Source organism: Rana temporaria, chromosome 2 (assembly GCF_905171775.1).
Source record: "Rana temporaria chromosome 2, aRanTem1.1, whole genome shotgun sequence".
Lineage (NCBI taxonomy): Eukaryota > Metazoa > Chordata > Amphibia > Anura > Ranidae > Rana > Rana temporaria.
The window spans coordinates 15069664-15082671 of NC_053490.1; the positions used below are offsets into that span (position 1 = coordinate 15069664).

Below are 13008 nucleotides of genomic sequence, written 5' to 3' on the forward strand. Positions count from 1 at the left end.
GAGGAGCTGCAGAGATCCACAGCTCAGGTAGGAGAATCTGTCCACAGGACAACTATTAGGACAAATCTGCACTTTATGGAAGAGTGGCAAGAAGAAAGCCATTGGTGAAAGAAAGCCATAAGAAGTCCCATTTGCAGTTTGTGAGAAGCCATGTGGGGGAGGGGACACAGCAAACATGTGGAAGAAGGTGCTCTGGTCAGGTGAGACCAGCATTTACCTTTTTGGCCTAAAAGCAAAATGCTATATGTGGTGGAAAACTAACACTGCACATCACCCTGAACACACCATCCACACCGTGAAACATGGTGGTGGCAGCATCATGTTGTGGGGATGGTTTTCTTCAGCAGGGACAAGGAAGCTGGTCAGAGTTGATGGGAAGATGGATGGAGCCAAATACAGGGCAATCTTAGAAGAAAACCAGTTATGTCTCGTACACACGATCGGTTTTCCCGTCGGGAAAACTGCCATGTTTGCTTTTTGTCTGGAAAACCAGCCCTGTGTATGCTCCATAGCAGTTTTCCAGACGAGAAAACTGCCCGCAAAAAAAATTAGGACCAGCTCTCCTTTTTCCCGTCGTGATTCCCAGCGGTCTTTTTCCCGACGCGAAAACCGCTAGTGAGTATGCTTTTCCGAGGGGAAAAAAATGCGCATGCTCAGAATCAAGTATGAAACGGGAGTGCTCATTCTGGTAAAACTTGCGCTCGTAATGGAGATAGCACATTCGTCACGCTGTAACGGACTGAAAAGCACGAAGACTGAAAAGCGCAAATCGTCTCTCACCAAACTTTTACTAACACGAGGATCAGCAAAAGCCGCCCAAAGGGTGGCGCCACTTAAATGGAACTTCCCCTTTATAGTCCCGTCGTACGTGTTGTACGTCACCGCGCTTTGGTCGGGTGGGATTTGGCATGAACGTCTGTATGCAAGGGAGGCTGGAGAGGAATCACGTCGGGAAAAACAACGTTTTTTTTCCTGACAGGAAAACCGATCGTGTGTACGAGGCATTAGAGTCTGTAAAAAACTTGAGACTGGGGGGGAGGTTCACCATCTTGCAGGACAACAACCCTAAACATACAGCCAGAGCTACAATTGAATGGTTTAGATCAAAGCGTATTCAGGTGTTAGAATCACCCAGTAAAAGTCCAGACCTAAATCCAATTGAGAATCTGTGGCAAGACTGCAAAGCTTATAGAGACATCCCCAAAAGGACTTGCAGTTGTAATTGCAGCTAAAGGTGTTCCTACAAAGTACCGACTTCCTACAAATGCACGCCACACTTTTCAGATATTTATTTGTAAAACAATTTGAAAACCATTTATCATTTTATTTCCATTTATAATTTTCTTTCCACTTATGTGCCACTTTGTGTTGGTCTATCACATAAAATCCCAATAAAATAAATGTATGTTTTTGGTTGTAACATGACAAAATTTCAAGGGGTATATATACATTTTCATGGCACTGTAATATATCTAAGACATAGTATTCAAACTATATAACATGAAGACCTCATGAAAGATTTCTGAGACTTTATGCAAAGTCTTAAACTTTTGCAAGTTCTCTTAGCTGAAGACAAGCAAATCCTGGAATACAGTTCAAGTAACACTGTGCTTTTCAAAGCAGTTATCAAACAAGAGAAATTTGCATTTCTGCCACTAAGGTTAGTTTGATTGGGGACTCCATCTTGCACCTCCTACAGCTGGGTGATTGTTGGGATACAGTAGATGATAGTTTCTGTCCTTACAGGCCTTAATTGTCAGGTAATAGGGTAAATGTATCTGACAAATTAGTTTAAAACATTTAAATGATTCCTAGTAATTTTATCTACCATCACAGCATAATGTCACCCTATAATCTGCTGAGAGCAAAGCTGCAGTCTTCAAATATTGTCAGAAGAAATATTATTTTCCAAATGCTACAAGGATGACAAAACACATCCCAGCATGCCAGAGGTACCCTAAAGACATTAAAAATACTTTATGGAATTAAATATGGGGACCAGAATGAAAGCAGGAGGATATTTTCCCTCCATAGTTCTCATTCCAGAAACACTCTTTCTGCTGCTTCTGGATCATCACAAAGTGTTTCTTCACCAGCAGCATCTTCAAGTAAGGAAATGTTACAAACCACAGCCTTCCAAAAATCCACAATCCCTTCATTTATAGATAAAATTACACCTGAAAAGCAGGAGAACATTCATCAAGCTCTTTATAGGGCAATATATGCTTCTGGATCAGCATTGTCAGGACCTGAAAATGCATACTGGCAGGAAGCCTATACATTATTGTAGCGCCTGGTTACTTCTAAGTACCGGTGCTGACAAAATTTTGAGGGTAATCAGAGTGTACAGACTCTGATTCTGATTTCAATTCCGAAAAGGAGTCTCTGTTTCGGCTGGGCTGTGCTGTGGGCTCAATCTGGTGTTTCCGGGGTGTTGTACCACCCCGGGGCGACAGGTGGCACCAGTGGAGTACAGGCTGGGGTGCCTCTTGCCAGCAGCCAATCGGGAGGGTTTTTCTCTCGCGGGGCATGCTGGGGGAGGGTACTTCTGGAACAGACGCCATGAGGGCGGGGTTCTTTTCCTGAGGTGGCACCCACCTTTAGGGTGACCACAGGCGAGATGGCCTACCAGTTCGGGGTGCGTGAGCCATGCAGTGTTCCTGGTTCCGGGACCACATTGGTCTGGAACATTTAAAACTGTGGCGGGGCTCCAGTGCGTCTACTGGGGCCCTAATTCTAAGAAGATCCCAAGCGAGATAGCTGTTCGGTGGGGAGTCCGCCTCATTAGAGCCAAGAGAGGCTGGCGATCCAACAGGGCCTCGACAGTCCATCGGGGATTAAGGTAAGCGGACACTGAAAGGTTGGATGTCGGCAACCTGTCGGTCGGTAACCTAATAGAAAATAACTACCTGAAGGAGATTTAGGCCTAAAGTCTACTGAGGAGAATTTCCTACATGAGCTAAGAAAAAGGGAGGGTCTGTGGCAGAGACTTGTTTCCCTCAGAGTTCCAAGTGCTACCCTGGCTGCCAGGTCGGTGTGAGAGGCCTGTCCAGGTACACTATACCCACTCCGGCTGGAGTGGTGACGAAAGCAAAGTGTTGTTGGAAGCAGGACTGTTTCCGTACTGTTACGCCTGAATCTGCTATTTCTTCTCCTCATACATCTTTACTCTCTACCAAGTTTACTGTTTTACCTTGTTGGGTAAATAAAGCACAAGAAGGGACACCTGCTGTGTGGACATTCCATTGCTTGACTCTCATCAACTACCCTAGACGGCGGAGTCACCGAGGTAACATGCCACCCAATCTATACCAGCGGCTCCTTCGGGGGTAAGCGCTACACGATTATGAGGGAAAGGGGTGGTTACCTGTTCTCATGTATAGTTGAAATGTTCTTAACATATTCAGTCCTTGTTACTCCATTTATAATAAACAATACAATTTTAAAAATCAAGTTTATTTACTGAATAAGCTGTACTTTTCAAGCATAATACTTTTATACACAGTGGGGGTTATTTACGAAAGGCAAATCCACTACAAGTGCAAAGTGCACTTGAAATTGCTCTGAAAGTGCAATTGGAAGTGCAGTCGCTGTAAGGCCCCATACACACGATAGAATTTATCCGCAGATACGGTTCAGCGGACCGTATCCGCGGATAAATCCTCTCTAAGATTTCAGAGGATTTCAATGCGATGGCGTGTACACACCATCGCATTGAAATCCGCGCTGAAATCCTCTGCCGATGACGTGTCGCGCCGTCGCCGCTATTATGACGCGGCGACGGGCGCGACACTGTCATATAAGGAATTCCACGCATGCGTCTATTCATTACGGCGCGTGCGGGGAATCCCTTTGGACGGATGGATCCGGTAAGTCTGTACAGACGAGCGGATCCATCCGTTGGAATGGATTCCAGCAGATAGATATTCTGTGCATGTCGACAAATATTTATCTGCTGGAAATCCATTCCAGGGGAGATTTATCTGCGGATAGATATCCGACGGAGTGTACACACCATAGGATCTATCCGCAGAAACCCATTTGATGGGATTTATCTGCGGATAGATTCTATGGTGTGTATGGGGCCTTAATCTGAGGGGTAGATCTGAAATGAGGGGAAGCTCTGCTGATTTTATTATCCAATCATGTGCAAGCTAAAATGCTGTTTTTTATCTTCCTTGCATGTCCCCCTCGGATCTACAGTGACTGCACTTCCAAGTGCACTTTCAAGCCTCAGGCCTCGTACACACGACCGGTTTCCTCGGCAGAATCCATCAAGAAACTTGGTGGGAGAGATTTTTTGCCGAGGAAACCGGTTGTGTGTACATTTTTCATCGAGGAAATTGTCGAGCCAAAAAGAGAGCACGTTCTCTATTTCCTTGACGGGAATGGAGAAAATTGGCTCGTCGAGTTCCTCGACAAGCCTAACAAGAACTCGACGAGGAAAACGATGTGTTTCGCCCGCCGAGTTCCTCGGTCGTGTGTACGAGGCCTCTTACACACGACCGGTTTTCCCGGCAGGAAAACAGCCAGGAGAGCTTTTGGCCATGAAAACCCGGACGTGTGTATGCTTCCTCGCAGTTTTCCCGTCAGGAAAACAGCCGGGAATCCTGGCGGGAAAATAGAGAACCTGTTTTTTCTCCAGATCTACTACTGGAAAAAAACATTGCGAGGCAGTGCCGATGGAGCATACACACGTTTGGGATTCCTGCCGGGTTCCTTGCTTTCCCCTCGGTTTTCTTGGCAGACTTTTTACCGCCGAGTAAACCGAGCGTGTGTACAGGGCTTCAGTGCAATTTCAAGTGCACTTTGCACTTGTAGTTTGCACATGTAGTGCAAAGTGGATTTGCCTTTAGTAAATAACCCCCAGTATATTTCACCTTCCCAGTGTTACGGAATGACTTTCAATTTGTAGAACTACTCCACACTGAATTTTCTTAACATTTTTCCAAAAAAACACAGGGGCCCAGATTCTCAAAGGAGATTTGACGACGTATCTCCAGATACGCCGTCGTATCTCTGAGTCTGAGCGGTCGTATCTATGCGCCTGATTCTTAGAATCAGTTACACATAGATTTCTATTAGATCCAACCAACGTAAGTCTCTTACGCCGTCGGATCTTAACTGCATATTTACGCTGGCCGCTAGGGGCGTGGACGCTGATTTACGCCTAGAAATATGTAAATCAGCTAGATATGCGAATTCACGAACGTCTGCCGGCCGACGCAGTACAGATACGCCATTTACGTTAGGCTTTTCCCGGCGTAAAGTTACCTCTGCTATATGGTGGCGTACATGCGGCGTACCAATGTTAAGTATGGACGTCGTTCCCGCGTCGAATTTGGAAAATTTTACGTCGTTTGCGTAAGTCGTCCGTGAATGTGGCTGGACGTCATTTACGTTCACGTCGAAAACCAATACGTCCTTGCGGCGTACTTTGGAGCAATGCACACTGGGATGTTCCACAGACGGCGCATGCGCCGTTCATGAAAAATGTCAATCACGTCGGGTCACAAGTTATTTACATAAAACACGCCCCCGTGTTCCACATTTTAATTAGGCGGGCTTACGCCGGCCTATTTACGCTACGCCGCCGCAACTTACGGAGCAAGTGCTTTGAGAATACAGCACTTGCCTGTCTAAGTTGCGGAGGCGTAACGTAAATAGGATACGTTACGCCCGCACAAAGATACGCCGATCTACGAGAATCTGGCCCAGGGAATTTTTTTTTTCCCCATGGCTTTAAAATTTGGTGAAATTTTACATCTCTAGTCAGATAACCAAAAACATTTGCCATAACTGCAGGATGATAAATTATCCTTCAAGAATTACAAGTAGATATTTCCGACCTGCTCTAGATCACGTCTTACCATTCTCTGGAGGATGATAATCTTAGGACCAAGAACTTTGCTGACCGAAAAGATGTGCATGAGGCGGATGCAGAATATCATGAAGTCTACAGACAGGAACACCCGACCCAGATAGACAGTGTCAATGTCTGTCCGAACCAATCTAGACACAGAAAGAACGCTGTTAGAAGTGTGCAATGCAATTCAAGTCTTATCTCAAATAATGTGAGACTGTGGTCCCAGGGTTTCATTTATAAGAGAGAACAAAATCAAAATGTGCCCACCTTGCCTATAGCAAGCAATTCATGTTTTAATACCGGGCATTTTCACCCCCTTCCTGCCCAGACCAATTTTTAGTTTTCAGCGCTGTCACAATTTGAATCGTGCTACACTGTACACAAATGAAATCTTGGGGCCAGATTCACGTAGATCAGCGGATCTTTAGATCCGCTCGATCTACCTGATTTAAGATCCGCTCCCGCAAGTTTGAGAGGCAAGTGGGTAATTCACAAACCACTTACCTCCAAACTTGCAGCGGCGGATCGTAAAACCCCCGGCGGAATTCAAATTCCGCGGCTAGGGGGAGTGTACTATTTAAATCAGGCGCGTTCCCACGCCGATTTAAATGAGCATGCGCCGTCCGCGAAATTTCCCGGCGTGCATTGCTCCCACTGACGTCACTAGGACGTCAGTGGTTTCTACGTGAGCGTAACTAGCGACGCACGGGTTTCTGAATCGGCGTACGCAAACGACGTAAAAAAATTCAAACTCGACGCGGGAACGACGGCTATACTTAACATTGGCTGCGCCTCATAGAAGCAGGGGTAAGTATACGCCGGGAAAACCGCTACGGAAACGTCGTAAGAACACTGCGTCGGGTCCGCGTACGTTCGTGAATTCGCGTATCTCGCTGATTTACATATTATTCAACGTAAATCAGATTCAAATAAGATCCGACAGTGTAACACAGTGTAACACTGTCGGATCTTAGCCATATCTATGCGTAACTGATTCTATGAATCAGGCGCATAGTTAGGACCAGTTTAAGTCAGAGATACGATGGTGTATCTGTAGATAATACACCGGCGTATCTCTTTGTGAATCTGGCCCATTATGTTTTTTCCCCCACAAATAGAACTTTCGTTTGGTGGTATTTGATCACCTCTGCGGTTTTTATTTTTTGTGCTATAAACAAAAGAAGAGCAACAATTTAAAAAAAAAAAACACAATATTATTTACTTTTTGATTTAATAAATATCACAATTAAAAAAAAAAAAAGATTTTAGGCCGATACGTATTCTTCTACATATTTTTGGTAAGGGGAAGGGTGTGCAGTGCCTTCAAGGGGTTGAGACCCCAGTGCCTATCCATACATTACTTGACATATCAGTTGTCTAAAACAAAAAAGGAGAGAGAAGAAAGAGGTAAAAGGCTGACAGCAGGGCCGATCCTAGGCAGGGTGCACGGGGTGCTCCGCACCCAGGCGCCGCAGAGGTGGGGGAGCGAAAGCTCCAAAGTGCTCCCCTCCCTCCTCCTTGTCTGTGTCCAGAGGCGGAGCGCATATAGCGGGTGCTGCGGTTCCCCATCCCGCTTGCTCTCTCCGCTGGCAACTGACAAGAGCACATACCTCCCGCTGTCCCCAGAATCCAGGCTGGGTACCACAGCGAAGCCTAGTACCGGAACACATTCCGGTACTAGGCTCCACTAATTAATTCTGTCCGGTGTGCATGGAGCAGTCTCCTGTCTGCCCCACCCCCTCTGCATGTGTCGGCTCTTTTCCCATAGGCGGTGTGATGAGAGGCTTCTGGGTTGGCCGGAGCTGCTGCCAATCATCCCGTGCACTCCCAGAAATGCTCTCCGAGTGCCACCCTCCAAGTAACCAAAGATGCCACGTATGCCCCGCCCCCCTATAATGTGCTTTTGCTCCCAGTGCGCCCGAGCTACATGGATCTATTGGACAAGTACTGATCTATGGGGACACCGGATGTGGGGGGGCTCTGATGAGGGACACCTGCTGTGGGGGGCTCTGATGGGGACACCTGCTGTGGGGGGCTCTGATGGGGACACCTGCTTGGGGGGGGCTCTGATGGGGGACACCTGCTGGGGGGGGGCTCTGATGAGGGACACCTGCTGGGGGGCTCTGATGGGGGACACCTGCTGGGGGGCTCTGATAGGGGACACCTGCTGGGGGGACTCTGATGGGGGGCTCTGATGGGGGACACCTGCTGGGGGGCTCTGATGGGGGACACCTGCTGGGGGGGGCTCTGATGAGGGACACCTGCTGGGGGGCTCTGATGGGTGACACCTGCTGGGGGGCTCTGATGGGGGACACCTGCTGGGGGGCTCTGATGGGGGACACCTGCTGGGGGGCTCTGATGGGGGACACCTGCTGGGGGGCTCTGATAGGGGACACCTGCTGTGGAGGGCTCTGATGAGGGAGACCTGCTGGGGGGCTCTGATGGGGGACACCTGCTGGGGGGCTCTGATGAGGGACACCTGCTGTAGGGGGGCTCTGATGAGGGACACCTGCTGTGGGGGGGCTCTGATGGGGGACACCTGCTGGGGGGCTCTGATGGGGGACACTAATGAAGAGTTCTTAGGGGAGCATCTCTGTGTTTGAGTTGTAGCCATAGAAACATTTGTAAAGGGGAGGAGTTAGTAAGATGACCACGCCCATGAGGGGGCGCCAGAAATATTTCTGCACCCAGGCGTCTGTGACCCTAGGATCGGCCCTGGCTGACAGAGAGAGGAAAGGAGAAATAGATATAATATCAGTGCGGATGTCAAACACGCAGAGAGAAATCAATCAGGGCGTCAGGGAAATCTTTGTGTAGCGGGCCCAGGGCATTGTTGGTGTTTTTTATTGCTACTGGCACTTGGCACCAGTTTTCATAAAAAAAGATTTTTGAAGAAAGATATCTGGAGTGCGTGTGACTTTTCCTGGGGATCTGTGAGGCCCCATACACACGACCGAGTTTCTCGGCAGAATTCAGCCAGAAACTCGGTCGGAGCTGGATTCTGCCGAGAAACTCGGTCGTGTGTACACTTTTCAGCGAGGAAGCCGACGAGGAACTCGTCGGGCCGAAAAGAGAACATGTTCTCTATTTCCTCGTTGTTCAATGAGGAAAGTCGGCCCGCCGAGATCTCGGCGGCTTCCACACTGAACTCGACGAGGAACTCGATGTGTTTGGCACGTCGAGTTCCTCAGACGTGTGTACGGGGCCTCATTGTCTTGGTGAATTGCATCAAGTATAATTAGACAATGCTTTACATAGAAGTTCATTTTTAAAGGACTATTGCTGGATGCCTCACCTGCATATCAGCCCAACAGCGAATAACGTCAAAGCCAGCGAATCCACCTGGTTCCAAAACTCTGAAATGTATTGGGCAGAACTCTTCAAAAAGCCACGACGCTCCGGGTCATAAAACAGCTGGAAGGCAGGGGACAGGGCAGTCAAAGAACACGTCCTAAGATCCATACAGATCAGCAGGAACATAGCACAGAGACAATTGACAAGAAGATAAAAATGCAACAAATGATGTGTAGATATACCGCGGGATTGATTTACTAAACACAAAAAAAACTGTTCACTTGGCAAGGGAATTTTTCTTTAGCTTAGTGAATGAGGTGAAGCTTTGGTAACTTCCACCATCCAATCATGTGCAAACAAATATACCGTTTTCATATTTTCCTTCCACGCAATTCCTTGCATAGTAGGAAAGAAAGGAATCCCCCAGGGTGGGGCTTTAGCGGTAACAGCTCATTAATTCAAAAAACATAAATAAATAAAAGTTTATTTATACAATAAATACAAAAATATAAATGTTAAAAAACAAAGTTCATAGGTAGGTGTCTGACTAGTCCACAGGGGTTCATTCAGGCCCTACGCGTTTCAAGACCTTGTCCCTTCATCAGGGGCCAGTGTCCATGTGGGGTCACACTGTATATGACATAAATTGACATGTTTCAAAATATTGCAAGAATTGTCTTTATACATAACAAGAAAACGTTGAAATTACATAGTACATGTATCATACCCGTCACCATATGTATGAACTCATGACAGAGCCGGCAGACGTCAATTCCTTGCATAGTGAAATTTTTACCACATTCATCAATGTAAGGGGGGCTTTTCTTTATTGTTAAATTACCACCTCCCAAGGTATGGGTTCCTTTGTAGCCTCACCCTTTTTCTATATAAGGGGAAAGCTGTTTGTGGTGCTGGTGTGTTTTTTTTTAATCCAGAGGGAATAGTTCAGAATTAGTTCATATAACAAAGGTTCAACGCTCAACCAACATTGTTACTTGGAAATTCTGAAAGACCAGAACTTTGACCTGACAAATAGATTCTCCACCACGAGAGAACGTTCCTTTTAGGCCTCGTACACACGACGGGACCTGTCCGATTAAAATGGTCCGCTGGGATCATTTGGTCTGATGGCTGTACACACCATCAGACCAAATTCCCCACGGACAGGATACGCGGTGCCGTGGTTGCGCCGTGGCCGCGACGATGACGCGGCGACGTGCGCGACCCTGGAAGGTCAATGCTTCCACGCATGGGTCGAATCACTTCGACGCATGCGAGGGCTTTCGGCCGAGCGGACATGTCCAGTGAGTCGTACAGACGACCGAACATGTCCGACGGACAGGCTTCCAGCGGACATGTTTCTTAGCATGCTAAGAAACATTTGTCCGCTGGAAACCTGTCCGCTCGGCCGGGAATCCTGTCCGGTCAGCCGTACAGACGACCGAACATGTCCGCGGAAACTGGTCCGCGGACCAGTTTCAGCAAACATGTTCGGTGGTGTGTACGAGACCACCTCAGTCCATTCCAGGAATACATTTTGTTACATATGTAGCGCCTGTGTACATTATCAGTACAGGTGCTATGTTAAATTTAGTGGGATGAGAGACTTACTTGCTCTCATCTATGTTGATTTATTTAAATTTGGCTGTCGCCAGCCCTGAACTGTCCTGTGGGTCATTCTGTGCTTCAGAGATGCCGTTTCATCTCTGGATGGCAGGTGGCGCCAGAGGGGTCCAGGGGGAGCCGCTTCTCCCCAGCAGCCAATTAGAGGAGTTTTCCCTCGCGGAGCATGCTGGGGGAGGGGTATTTCTGTGGCGGAGGCCATTGCTCAGGGTTCTTCGCGGGTTCCTGGTCCCTGGACCTTTAGGGTGTGCGCACATCACAGGCCCCCCGGCGATATGGCCTACCAGGCCAGGGCGCACGTGCTATGCGGAGTTCCTGACTCTGGGCCCTCGTGGCCCGGAGCAACTGATGCTGCAAAGGGACCCCAGTGATTGACTGGGTTCCCCATCCCTCACCAAGAAGATCCCAAGCGAGTTGTGCTGTTCGGTGGGGAGTCGGTCTGAGGTGAACCCGGAGTGCAGGTGATCCAATAGGGCTTAGACGAACCATTGGGGATCTGGGTGGCCGGACACTGACAGGTTGTATGCTGCAAACTGTCAGTCGGTGACTCAAGGACACAAGGTCTACCTAAGGGAGATTTAGGCTGATCATTGACAGGGAGGATTCGCTCTACTATTCACGCTCTTGATACACCGGGCCTGTGGCGGGGGTCCCTTACCAATCTAAAAATTCAATAGAGCCGGGTCTGTGGCAGAGACCCGTTCCTCCCCAGAAAGCTCTAAGTGACGCTCTGGCTGCCAGGCCTGTGAGAGGGGTCTGTCCAGGGGCACTTTACCCACTCCGGCTCCATTATCATTCCCCTGGACACATCACGGAGGTAACTTAAATACGCTGATCCCAAATCTAACCAGCGGCTCCTTCGGGGGTAGCGCTACACATATATATGTGTAACAGGAGGGCCTGTGGAACCCAGAATCCCTTCGAAAGCTCCCCATGCACCTCTTATGTCTAAATCACCCTATGTCTATTAGGGGCACAGGGTGAGCAAGAAAATAGTGTACATTAAGAATAAGTCTTGGATTACTTAAAATGGGACAGTAATATTTAGCGACAATATCAGAATATATGCCATATTAGAAAGAGTGACTCATTCTTAGGCCCCGTACACACGTCCGAGAAACTCGACGAGCAAAACACATCGTTTTGCTCGTCGAGTTCCTTGTGAAGCCGCCGAGGATCTCGGCGAGCCAAGTTTCCTCATTGACTAACGAGGAAATAGAGAACATGTTCTCTATTTGGCCCGACGAGTTCCTCGTCGGTTTCCTCGGCCAAAAGTGTACACACGACCGGGTTTCTCCGCAGAATACGGCTCCGATCGAGTTTCTGGCTGAATTCTGCCGAGAAACACGGTCGTGTGTACGGGGCCATACTGTTTGGACATATAGTCCATCAGTCCGAACACCTTTGAGCCTCATACACATGATCGGACTCCCATCAGACTTTTTTCTTGGATTTTTGTTCGAAGGACGTTGGTTGTGAACTTGTTCTTTTTCAGCCAACTTTCACTAAATCATGTGTTTTTTTCAGCTCTTTACCGCCACCCTTTGGGCAACTTCTGCTATTGTTGTTTGATCTTTAGCATTGTTCTAAGCATGAGTGTTTGTACTTTAGACTTTGTTCACACGATCGGATTATCCTCCGTCGGACATTTATTCCCGGAAAGTTTGTCTGTTTGCACAGCGAATATTTGTCCGATGAAAAACACAAAAAGTTTGTCTGATGGAGCGTACACCCGGTCGGATTGTCCGATCAAACAGGTCCGTCGGACATTTGTTGTGAAAAAGTACGATCGGATCGTGTGTATGAGCCTTAAAGCGGTGGTTCACCCTCCATAGCAGCTGTTTAGCATAAAATGAGGCATAGTAGTGCGAGCTACAGTATGCCTGTCTTGATTTTTTTATCCCCGTACTCACTGTGCAATCGTACATTGAAGATTCCGTCTCCCCACGGTGAATGGGCGTTCCTATCCAGACGGAAGATGATTGACGGCCGGCTCTGGCACGTCACGCTCCCCGAAGACAGCCGGAGTAGGTCTCGGCTCTTCACGGCGATATACGGCACCTGCGCACAGACTATGCGCAGGCGCCGTGAAAAGCCAAGTCCTATTTCGGCTATTTCCGGAGAAGCGTGACGTGCCAGAGCCGGCCGTAAATCATCCTCCGTCTGGATAGGAACGCCCATTCCCCGTGGGGAGACAGAATCTTCAATGTAGGATTGCACAGTGA

General features: G+C 48.0%; 1 protein-coding gene across 1 annotated transcript in view; it reads right to left on the reverse strand.

Annotated features, from left to right (window-relative positions):
- The window catches only part of LOC120928841 (transient receptor potential cation channel subfamily M member 2-like), a 191430-nt gene that overhangs the window by 78017 nt on the left and 100405 nt on the right, over positions 1 to 13008 (reverse strand). Inside the window, exons 19-20 of the mRNA XM_040339861.1 lie at positions 9162 to 9280; positions 5871 to 6012 (exon numbers count right to left, since the gene is read on the reverse strand). Coding sequence (XP_040195795.1) covers positions 5871 to 6012; positions 9162 to 9280 — 261 coding nt within the window. The remainder of the gene's footprint in view (positions 1 to 5870; positions 6013 to 9161; positions 9281 to 13008) is intronic.